General features: G+C 44.0%; 2 protein-coding genes and 1 long non-coding RNA gene across 9 annotated transcripts in view; 1 reads left to right on the top strand and 2 right to left on the bottom strand.

Annotated features, from left to right (window-relative positions):
* LOC307215182 overlaps positions 1 to 12,120 on the bottom strand; it is a 207,672-nt gene that overhangs the window by 102,296 nt on the left and 93,256 nt on the right. The gene's annotated exons all lie outside the window — the stretch shown is intronic.
* LOC307214688 (uncharacterized protein) overlaps positions 1 to 12,120 on the top strand; it is a 193,246-nt gene that overhangs the window by 92,866 nt on the left and 88,260 nt on the right. The gene's annotated exons all lie outside the window — the stretch shown is intronic.
* The window catches only part of LOC307214670 (uncharacterized protein), an 86,665-nt gene that overhangs the window by 57,873 nt on the left and 16,672 nt on the right, over positions 1 to 12,120 (bottom strand). The window contains exon 6 of one of the 7 annotated variants that reach the window (XM_079973511.1): positions 3,107 to 6,100. The exons of the other annotated variants lie outside the window; for them this stretch is intronic. Within the exon in view, the coding sequence (XP_079829637.1) occupies positions 4,212 to 6,100 (1,889 nt within the window). The 3' untranslated portion in view covers positions 3,107 to 4,211. Of the gene's footprint in view, positions 1 to 3,106; positions 6,101 to 12,120 lie in introns of those variants that run through there. 7 annotated transcript variants of the gene reach the window in all.

Below are 12,120 nucleotides of genomic sequence, written 5' to 3'. Positions count from 1 at the left end.
TATCTCTTCTGTAGGGGCACTCATATCCTCAAGGTCGTTTTCACAGAGTTGATTTCCAAGTGGAAAATCCCACTGTTACTTTTCCCAGTGCAACAGTTTCACTTGAGACCCTCTAGAGGGAGCATTCAATTGTATCCAAGTGGCAAGGATAAAGAGAAACAAAGAAGCAAGGAAGTATAACAGTAGCCAAAAGTTTCCAATATCCAAGCTGTAACGTCTCTATCTTCTATGTGGCCAAAATGCAACAGAATAATTCTAAGGTCCGGTAACTTTGTTACAAGCAAACCCCGGCTTCTCAAAGTTTGACAGTCCACGTCCCGGTGCCTTATTTGGGCAGCCCGACCCAGGGGGATTTGGCAATGGAAGATCTTAATTTTCCAATAATTTTCCAGCAGGTTAACAGTGTTCCAGTCCCTTCCCCCCTCCTCCTGCCAATCTGGGGGGAAGTTTTAAGTCCGATGTCAGTTTGACAGCTTAAAAAAATAGAAAGGTTCCCTTTAAATGCAGCTTAATTTTCGTTGCTTTATCTCTTCTGCAGTTCCGGGGAGGCAGACTTCCTTAATTTATGCCTTTCCCGTTTTCAGCCGAATTTCTTATTTAATGTCCCGTTACTTTTCCAATCTTACTCACGGGTGCTGTGGTCAAATTCCAATTGCAGGAAGGAATCGGCGCTCTCCGCTCATGGCGACGCGGCTTCACTCCGCTAGCTGGGTGACGACTCTCAGCACCGCGCTTACCCCGATGCCGCTCAGAAGCCTTTAAAAAGGCTCCCTCACAGTGCCGGGGGGCGCAAAAGGTGCCCACCGAATCTCCTTTGTTCACAGGCTCCGCGCCTGTGATTTTAGGGGTCCCCCGCTTGCCGTAGCGGGTAAGACCCGAACTAACGAAGCAGTCCTGCCTCGGAGCTCGAGGCTCAGACCGCCATTAAGTGCTGGCGCCGACCGGAAGTCCAGTCACCTCAAATATTTCTCTACAAGGTCGAAGGAAATGCAGAAACCTCCCCATTGTCTCTGTCCTCACAAATCCTGCCTTAAGGGCACATTTAAGGTGTGAATAGGGTGAGCCTGTGACCTGGCTCAGGAATGAAGTATTATCATTACAAAAGAATAGCCAGCCTTCCCAGGTACCGCATTTTTCGCTCTATAGGGCGCACCGGACCATAAGGCGCACCAAGTTCTTGGGGGGGGGGAATAAAGAAAAAAAAATTATTTCTCCCCTCCCCCCGCCCCAAAGAGCAAAGAAGCCAAGACTTTCCATCCATGAGAGGTTGCGTGCGGCTTCGTTCTTAGCCATGGGGCTGGGGCAGCCCGAGCTTCCCCCGACCCCAGGCCCCAGAACAGGTCTGGGAGCAGAGGCAAGGTTGTACAGCCTTGTCGCCGCTCCCAGAGCTTGTGGGCTGGGGGAGCGCTCTGAAGGTTTGCGGATAGCTGCCTGAAGCCCGGGGAGCGCAGTTGGCACTGCGCTCCCCGGGCTTCAGGCTTCAGGCTGCTATCCGCAAGCCTTCGGAGCCTGGTGGGCACTCCCGCAGTGCTCCGAAGGCTTGCAGATAGCTTCAGCGAAAGCCTGCATTCGCTCTATAGGACGCACACACATTTCCCCTTCATTTTTGGAGGGGGGAAAGTGCGTCCTATAGAGCGAAAAATATGGTAATCTAGTCAAGTGGCCATTAACAGGTAACCTGGCAGACAAGGTAAAAACAACACTCAGATTTCTGTTGTAGACCGCCTTTTCTGTGATGTAGGTATGATGTTTCTGTTGGAAAACTTGCCCCCTCGGGTGAGGCTGGCCTCTCTCCCTGCTCCCGGGGCCTGTTTACCGGTGGGTGATCCTCTCTGGCTGACATCCCGGACAGTCCAGGGAGATCTTGATAGGCGACATCCCCCGGAATGGAAGATGCACACCCCCTTTGCATACCAGCAGGAGAAAGAAGATAGTCAGAAAGGCTTTTTACATCTTGTTTATTTCTGACTGTACATCTCCACAAAAAACATGTCCGATCAGTTCAGTCTCCTCCGAGCAAGTGACACAGACTTCCTTCACATACGCAACAGGAAGGTCTCATATTACACTGAGAACAAAGCCTTGTGAATCCCCTGAACTGCCTGGAAGATTCTTTCCCAGGACTAGCCACATCATATGATGTAAACACTGAGCTGCCTGGTTGCAGCTGCATTGTACTCATATCCTGACAGTTTCTGGGGGTGGTCTTGAACTCCAGGTTGGGCAATTAAAAATGTCTATATAAGGGCTTGCACACATGGCTCGGAGAACCCTGTTGCAACAGTTAATAAAGAACAGGCTTACTAGCTGCTTTGCTTCTCAATATTCTCTGGTTGGTCTGTTATTTTCTCCTACTGATAGAGAACCTACAAAAGGACTGTATATGGGCCCTTGGGTACCCCATAAGGAAAAAGGAGCAGATTTTCCCCCTTATATCACCTGCAATCATGTCTGCTGTGTTAGCAATTCACTCTTCCCGTTGCTGGATATGTGGCTAGTATGTCACATGCCCCTGTTTACTTTCCTAGGCTTGGGAAGTGTAAGAACAGACGTCAGTCTTATCTCTTCCGCTCTGCTGTGCTTTTGCACTGTTCTGTGTCTCCCTGTCTGCTGCTGAAGAAGAGAGAGGGCGCCATCATGATCCGTTTGGTGTCATCTGCAAATGTGATAGCATCCCCTCATTTCCTTCAACCATGTCATTTATCAAGACGTTGAACAACAGGCCCAGAACAGAACCCTGCAGCACCCCTCTGGTCACTTTTCCCCAGGATGAGGAGGAACCATGAAGGAGTCCTCTTTGGGTTCGGTCAGTCAAATCCACCTAACAGTTACCAAGTTCAGCCTCATTTTACCAGCTTCCTCACATAAATGTCGCAGGGGACTTTGTCAAAAGCCTTACTGAAATCGAGATGCACTACTTCCAAAGCAGTTCCCTGATCAACAAAGTTTGTAACTCCATCCAAAAAAAGAAAAGAAGAGATTTCTCTGGCTTGTCTTGTTTTTGAGAAAGCCATGCTTTCATCCTGTATGCTTATAATGTAAAATCTTCAGATGAAGGGCAAATACATTTTAAAGAAGAATAAATGAGGATAAAGACAAGCTGGAATATTTGCAAAGGGAGGCGATTTATGTATTTATTTAATCTGTAAACCACCCGACCCAGTGGTGCCGACTTGAATAAAATATTGGTGGGGGCCAGGTAAGTCCCGCCTTGCACTATCAATCACATGATGCATGCGTGCCATTTGAATGGCAATGCCTATAATGGCAGTGACTTTTTAAAAAAGTAATATTTTGAGCCCGTAGTTCAATTTCCCAGCAGCTCCGCTTGCCCTGGAGAACACTTCTAGCATTCCATCTCCTCTACCTGTGTCCATTTGGTATGGCCCTTTCCAGGTTTTTCCCTGCCCCTTGTGTTTGTCTTTCATTTGTTCTCCTGTGTGTGTTGCCAGTAGAAGCCACAATTCTGTGGGTACTCTAGCTGGTGCAGAAAGCACCTAGAAGCTCCCTAGAGGTTGAAGTGCCGATCAGACTTCAGTTTTGTGCTCTATAAATTCCAATTAGGAGTACTGGGGGTGGTTCAGATTCTGGGGCAGTGCTTTTGGCCAGCAGAGGGTGTCAAAAGGCCAGTCTACTTTCCCTTTAAAGCAAACTTGGGTCTCCAGCTGGTTTTGGACCACAACTCCCATCATCTCTAGTTAGCAGGACCAATGGGGAGAGACGATGGGAACTGTAGTCCGGGAGCTGCTGGGGACCCAAGTTTGGGAAAGCCTGCTTCAAAGCAACTTTTCCATTTTGCCCGCAAAGATGGGACCTGTCCATGTTTGTATTTTCTTGTATTTTGTTTTTCTCATGAGGTTTGTGCGGTTTTAAAAAAATTCTTAAAAGGGCAAATTGACAGTGAAATTGTATGGCAAGTAGCAGAAGAATAAAATGTTGCATTTGAAAAAAAACACAAAGAAAACTTGGGGGGTGGCCTCCTCAAATATTTTATGGGGGGGCAAAGACCCCTAGGAATTTAAGAGTGGCTGTATTCCCTACACCCACATGTCTCAGAATGCTTAGAACATAAAAACACAACATAAAAACACAAAACATCACATGTTAAAATAGCATTAGATGTCAATAAGAAAAAGTCCTGCTTAAAAAGGTGCGGATTTGCCTGGCTCCTAAAGCTATATAATGTTTTTTCCGACCTTTGTATGGATTCTTTAGTGGGAAGTGAGTTTAGAGCTAACAGTGAAGCTCTTTCCACATTCTGCACACTGATAGGGTTTCTCCCCTGTATGAATTCTTTGATGGGAAGTGAGTTTGGAGCTATCCCTGAAGCTCTTTCCACATTCCACACACTGATAGGGTTTCTCCGCTGTATGAATTCTGTGATGGGAAGTGAGATGGGAGCTATGAGTGAAGCTCTTTCCACATTCCACACACTGATAGGGTTTCTCCCCTGTATGAACTTTTTGATGGAAAGTTAGAGAGAAGCTATGAGTAAAGCTCTTTCCACATTCCACACACTGATAGGGCTTCTCCCCTGTATGAATTCTTTGATGGGAAGTGAGAGAGGAGCTACATGTGAAGCTCTTTCCACATTCCACACACTGATAGGGTTTCTCTCCTGTATGAATTCTGTGATGGGACGTGAGATCGGACCTCTTCCTGAATCTCTTTCCACATTCCACACACTGATAGGGCTTCTCCCCTGTATGAATTGTTTGATGGGAAATGAGACTGTGGCTGTGAGTGAAGCTCTTTCCACATTCCAGACACTGATAGGGGTTCTCCCCTGTATGAATTCTTTGATGGGAAGTGAGACTGTGGCTGTGAGTGAAGCTCTTTCCACATTCCACACACTGATAGGGTTTTTCCCCTGTGTGAATTCTTTGATGGGAAATGAGTTTGGAGCTATCAGTGAAGCTCTTTCCACATTCCACACACTGATAGGGTTTCTCCCCTGTATGAATTCTTTGATGTGAAGTGAGATGGGAGCTCTTTCTGAAGCTATTTCCACATTCCACACACTGATAGGGTTTCTCCCTTGTATGAATTCTTTGATGCTTACTGAGATCGAAGCTATGAGTGAAGCTCTTTCCACATTCCACACACTGATAGGGTTTCTCCCCTGTATGAATTATTTGATGGGATGTGAGAGAGGAGCTATGAGTGAAGCTCTTTCCGCATTCCATGCACTGATAGGGTTTCTCCCCTGTATGAATTCTTTGATGGGAAGTGAGACTGTGGCTCTGAGTGAAGCTCTTTCCACATTCCACACACTGATAGGGTTTCTCCCCTGTATGAATTCTTTGATGGGAAGTGAGAGAGGAGCTATGAGTGAAGCTCTTCCCACATTCCACACACTGATAGGGTTTCTCCCCTGTATGAATTCTTTGATGGGAAGTGAGCGAGGAGCTATGAGTGAAGCTCTTTCCACATTCCACACACTGATAGGGTTTTTCCCCTGTATGAATTCTTTGATGGGAAGTGAGATTGGAGCTATCCGTGAAGCTCTTTCCACATTCCACACACTGATATGGTTTCTCCCTTCTATGAATTCTTTGATGGGAAGTGAGAGAGGAGCTATGAGTGAAGCTCTTCCCACATTCCACACACTGATAGGGTTTCTCCCCTGTATGAATTCTTTGATGGGAAGTGAGCGAGGAGCTATGAGTGAAGCTCTTTCCACATTCCACACACTGATAGGGTTTTTCCCCTGTATGAATTCTTTGATGGGAAGTGAGATTGGAGCTATCCGTGAAGCTCTTTCCACATTCCACACACTGATATGGTTTCTCCCTTCTATGAATTCTTTGATGGGAAGTGAGATCGTTGCTCTGACTGAAGCTCTTTCCACATTCCACACACTGATAGGGTTTCTCCTCTGTATGAATTCTTTGATGGGAAGTGAAAGAGGAGCTATCAGTGAAGCTCTTTCCACATTCTATGCACTGATAGACTTTCTTTCCAATGAGATTTTGTTGATGGGAAGTGGAATTGGAGCTCTGACTACAGCTTTCTCCACACTCCAAATTTTTGCGTGGCTTCTCCTCTCTGGGGATTTTGTCGTGGTCACCTTTGCTCTCGATTTCCAATTCATCACAATCTGCAATGTAAACAAAAAGGGATTAGAGCCACAGGAACAAATGGAGAAGAACTGAAGGGAGTTGGGTGTGTGTTCATTACCTGTATTGTTTGTCATTAACCAACATATTTATTTTGAGATTCTGATGTGTTGTTGAATGTTGCTTTGTTTGATATACAGTAGTGGTCAAAATTGTGAAAGACTTTTGGGAAAAAGTGTATTTCAGAGGTTTGCTGGCTCATAACACCACTTCATTTGGAGTAATGTCATAAAATTATATATCAGTGGAAAGATAATTCGATCAAGAATGCAATCGAGATTGCAATCCAACAAAGTTTCTTCAATTACCCGTATTCTATCAAAAGTATAGCCAAATAACCAGAAAAAGAAAGCACAACTTGCTTTGGTTGACTTTTGTCAGTGTGTTATGTGATTGCTATCAAGTTGGTTGGTTTGGTGTGTTCTTTCATTTAGTGAGGGTGTAAAACATAATAAAATTATTGAAATGGCACAAAGAGTTGAGTGGTCCCCAGAAAGTGAGTAAGATTGTACTATTAAGTGAAGAAGGCTACAGTTATGGAGAAATTAGAAGAGAGATTGGGGAAAACTTAACCAAAGTTGGGCTTTCTATATTTTTGAAGAGGTATAAGGAGACTCAGTCACTACAAAATCAGACTTGTTAAGGCAGGGAATGTGTACAAAGGCAAGTGACGATGGACGAGTGGAGAGACTGTGCCTACATGACAGAAGAAAATCATCTGGGTGTATACAAGATGTCATGGCACAATGTAATGGGAAGTTGAGTGCAAGGACTGGTCTAAATGTTAGAATTGTAAGGGAAAAGCCTTTGTTATCTCTCAAGCAAAGGTTGAAAAGATTAAACCCATGTTAATTGGACAGCGGAACAATGGGATACTACCTTACTTGACAGGTTGTCTCAAGATATGGCAAAGAGAAATTTCCAAATTCCTGTGGGAAGGGAAGAAACCTAGGATTAAACACCTGATCTTAATAGACATAAAAGAGAGAGGAGGCTTTTCCCTACCCGACCTAAAACTTTACTACGAGGCAGCCTGTTTCACCTGGCTAAAAGGATTCGTGCACGTTGCAGGATCCGGACCTCCTGGACCTGGAAGGTTGACAATCGTTGGGGATGGCACGCCTACCTGATATATGGAAAAGCGAAAATTCATAAAAAATTTACCAACCATATAATAAGAAAGTCACTCTTTGCTGTATGGGAAAAATATAAAGACCTGATGGAGACTTCCGGGTTAGCGCCGTCGGTAATGGCGGAATTCCTCTGACCAGGAGGAATTTGCTCTGTGGGAACCGGGTCTGGCCACCACGGTGAAGGCGGGGACCCCTCAAAATCACAGGCGGGTGAAGCCTGTGAACGTGGGATTCGGCGGGCACCTTTTGCACCTCCCCTACTCACAGGGAAACCCGATTTTGGGGCTCCGGAGCAAAGTGGGGTGAGCAGCGCGGTGCTGTGAATCGACTGCTTTTTCCACGGAGCGAAGCCGCACAGCCATTGCCGGAGAGCGCTGACTTTTTCCTGTGGACAATTGGATTCTAAAAGCAACTACCCGTGAGTAGAACAAATCGGAAACTTTTAAAGGAAAAAAAGACTCAATTTGGTATTGTAGCGGGGAGGCATAAACAGGAAGTCTGCCTTCCGCTTTTGTAAATAGATCAAAGCAAAGAGGCTGCAAGCTAAAGTCTTGGAAAGCCGATCGGAAAGGACTAATTTTTCAACACCAAAAAATAGTAAACCCCCCCCCGGAAGCAGGAGAAGAGTTTTGGACTATATATACCTGCAAGGGAGAGGGAAGGAAGCTAAAATTCCACCACTCAGAACCTGGGAACGGGCTGCCAATAGGACAATAAGACTGCCGTACTTTGAAATGCGCACTGACTGTGAATAGATCATCCGCTGACAGCTAGCTCAGTAAGAGAGATACATTGTTTTTAGCTGTCCCCTTTTGATCCTAAAAAGGAAGAAAAGTAACTGAAAATTGAAACTAACTTTCCTGCTTGAGCTGTGTTTTAAAAGGCGTTATTTTGGATTAATACAAGTACGGATTGTAACTGTTTCCCCCTAGAGGAAGTTTCTGAAACTGTTACAAGAGTTGGATCAGGGGAATTTTCCACTTGTAAGATAAAACTGTGTGATTGTGGGACTGACCTTGGACTTTTTAAGTGTTATGGCAGATGGGAAAGAAAAAGTAGATTCGTCACTCCCAGACAAAACAACAAGATCTGGGAAGCCTTGGCAGCGAAGAGCGTCAGCATCTGGTCCTTCTGCCTCACCTGCAGCTGTACCAACACAATCCAAACCAAGAGGAATGTCATCAGAAGAAGCTCTAGCGATTGCATTAGGTAAGATAAATGAATCTTTAGAGCAGCTCAATAAGGAGGTAGATGCGACAAATGCGAAAGTGGATGCAACAAATGCGAAGGTGGATGCTGCAAATACTATAATCGATTTAAATACAGAAAGTATAAATAATTTGGGACAAAAGGTGAATACCAACATAGAAACCATTCAGAAATTGATACAGGAATCTATTTTGATCCGACAGACCGCAGAGGAAGCCAGGGGAAAAGTTGCTGCCGTGGAAGTCAAGGTAACACAATTGGAAACAAAGAGAGTCCCAGATCTACAGAGGCAACTTGAGGACCACAAGTCGATGCTTTCTATGATTGAGCTTAAGGAAAAACAGATGAATTTGAGGATCAGAGCTGTACCTGAATTGGAGAAGGATACAGTGTTTTCGTCTTGCAAGGCACCACTGTAGTTTGATAGACTTTCCCACGCAGGAATTTGCAGAGTTTTGGGATTTGGATTTGGAACAAGAAGAATTTAAAATTGTGAGTGCCTTTAGACTTGGAAGAGGAAGGAAGAAGAATAGAGTAAGAGACTGTTTGATTACCCTCCAATCTAAAGAAGAGAGAGATAAAATTCTGGGTCGGCACTATCAGAAGACCTTGGTAATACAGCAGTCAAGAGTGGAAATATTCAAAGATATCCCGAAACATCTTTTGGACCTTAGGTCCAACTATGGAGATCTGGTTGTCCTGCTGAGAAGGAACAGAATCATCTTCAGGTGGGAATTTCCCCAAGGCGTATCCTTCAGTTTTAAAGGAAGGAAAATAAAAATAAGATCAGTTGAGGATAAAGAAAAGTTTTTGAGTAACTACGAAGAAGATCTGCAGAAGGAACTTGGAAAAGAGACAGGAGCATCGGACAGAAGATCACCAGATAGAGGACTAGAGCAAAAAGTATTGGACAGAAGATCACCGATAGTGGACATGGCAACACTATCCTTTGGACTGGACTGCCCAATGAAAGTGATACCAACACCACCGACAGAACAAGAGCAAGCATTGGGCGCAGTTGGAGGAAAATCAAAGTAACTACATCATGGCACTGCAAGCATTAAACTGGAATGTTAATGGACTGAACTCCCCAGAAAAAAGGCAAAGAGTCTTTCATTTATTAAAAAAAGAACAATTGGACTTGATTTGTCTACAAGAAACACATGTGATAAAGCTACACAGGAAGGTATTGAGCAATAAAAGACTGGGACATGAATTTATTTCATCAGACAAAGTTAAAAAAAGAGTAGTACTTTATGCAAAGGAGAGCCTATCACTGAAATTTTTATTTAAAGATGACCAAGGATTTTTTGCAATTGAAATCCAATCACAAGGAGAGAAATTTTTGATAGTAGGCATTTATGCACCAAACGAGGGGAAATCGGAATTTTTAAAAAAGTTACATGAGACTCTGATGGACTATATGGATTACAATATGATTCTGATGGGAGATATGAATGGAGTGGTGTCTACAAATATGGACAAGGCACAGAGACAGGTAGTTACCAAGGATGGTAGACTACCAAAAACTTTTTTAGATATAACTGACAATATGGATTTAGTTGACATCTGGAGAATGAAGAACCCCTTGGGAAGAGAGGGAACTTTCTTCTCTGAGGCCAAAATGACATGGACAAGAATTGACCAAATTTGGGTGACTAGAGGGCTGGCTCCGAAGACTAGAAAGGTGGAAATTTGCCCTAAAACTTGCTCCGACCACAATGCTGTGAAGATGGAAATGAAACTAACACCAATTGGTTCCTTCAGATGGAGGATGAATGACACTGTTTGGGAACGAAGAAGTGACAAAGAAGGCCCAACTATTTTGAGATAAATATGAACACCACTGTTGAAAAAAGAGTAATTTGGGACGCAAGCAAAGTGGTTATGAGAGGATTTCTGATACAACAGAATGCGATTAAGAAGAAAGTTCAAAATGAGAAAAAAGACAAGATTTTGGAGAAAATAAAGGAAGCAGAAAGGAAACTGAGAGCGAAACCAAAGTCACAGGAGATTCTGAAAGAGATAAAGTTATATCAAGTACAATATATGAAAATGATGAACCAGGAAATAGAATGGAAAATTAAACAGATGAGACAAAAGACATTTGAATCGGCAAATAAATGCGGAAAACTGCTGGCTTGGCAAATGAAAAAAAGACAAAAACTCAATACCATTACAAACTTGGAAGTGGAAGGAAAGAATATACAGAATCCAGTGGAGATCAGAAAGTGCTTCCAGAGGTACTATAAACAATTATATACACAGGAGATGCAGAAAGAAATGGACATTGATCGATTTTTGAAAACAAATGGATTACAAAAAATCTCTCAAGAAAATAAGCTAATGTTGAATTACAAAATAACGGAGCAGGAGGTAGAAGGGGCCATCCAGAACATGCAACTAGGCAAATCTCCAGGACCGGATGGTCTGACTTCAAGATATTATAGATCCCTGAAAGAATGGTTAGTACAACCCTTAAAGGAAGTCTGTAATGAAATATTGGAAGGGGAAAAGGCACCAGAGTCGTGGAAGGAAGCTTATATTACACTTATACCGAAAACAGAGTCTGAGAAGACACAGCTCAAGAACTACCGCCCCATATCTTTGCTTAATGTGGATTATAATTTTTTTGCAGATATTTTGGCTAAAAGACTAAAAAAGGTGTTAGTAGAAGAAATTCATAAAGATCAAGCGGGCTTTCTCCCGGGCAGACACTTGTCTGACAATACGAGGAACATAATTAACATTTTAGAGAAACTACAAGTGAATATTAATACTAAAGCAGTTCTGATATTTGTAGACGCGGAGAAAGCCTTTGACAATATTTCTTGGAGTTTTATGAAGAAGAATTTACAGGGGATGGGGGTTGGTCAAGGTTTTGAAAACGGCATAGGTGCAATTTACTCAGAACAAAAGCTAAATTAATTCTGAATAATGTAGTGACGGAAGAATTTAAGATAGAGAAAGGAACACGACAAGGCTGCCCAATCTCTCCATTGCTTTTTATATCGGTCCTGGAGGTTCTCTTAAACATGATTAGAAGGGACCAATTGGCAGACACATGTTCCCAGAGGAACGATGGGTGTGTGGGGGAGCGTTGGTTGGGAAACGAGAACTAACCGAGCTGATTCGCCACGATGAATTCGCTCAAACAAGAATCAGGGAACTCCGCGAAGCAAGGGAAAACCAGGGAGGCTTTGAGGAAAGGGAAGGGCTGCTGTACTACAAGGGGGCGATGTACGTACCAGGGGAGACCTTGAGGGAAAGGGTGCTCAAACAGCTTCACAACAACCCAACGGCGGGGCATTTTGGTCAACACAAAACCATGTTGCTGGTTACCAGGCAGTTCTGGTGGCCAAGGGTGAGGGAAGATGTACGAGAGTATGTACGTGGGTGCGACCGCTGCCAATGGGCTAAAGGGGAGAGGGCTGCCCCCGCAGGGTTGCTGTAACCCTTACCCACACCGGGAAGACCCTGGGAGGTGGTATCTATCGATTTTATGACAGATTTGCCCAAGTCTAGAGGGAAGACAGCAGTCATGGTAGTAGTGGATCTGCTAACCAAAATGTGCCACTTCATAGCTTGCTCACATGCAGTAACGGCAGAGGAAACGGCCAAGTTGTTTGTTGATCACATCTTCAGGCTGCATAGGGCTC

This window comes from Podarcis cretensis, assembly GCF_951804945.1.
Source record: "Podarcis cretensis genome assembly, chromosome: 4".
Taxonomy (NCBI): domain Eukaryota; kingdom Metazoa; phylum Chordata; class Lepidosauria; order Squamata; family Lacertidae; genus Podarcis; species Podarcis cretensis.
The sequence above is the reverse complement of the archived record's forward strand: the minus strand, read 5'-3'. Positions and strand labels throughout refer to the sequence as shown.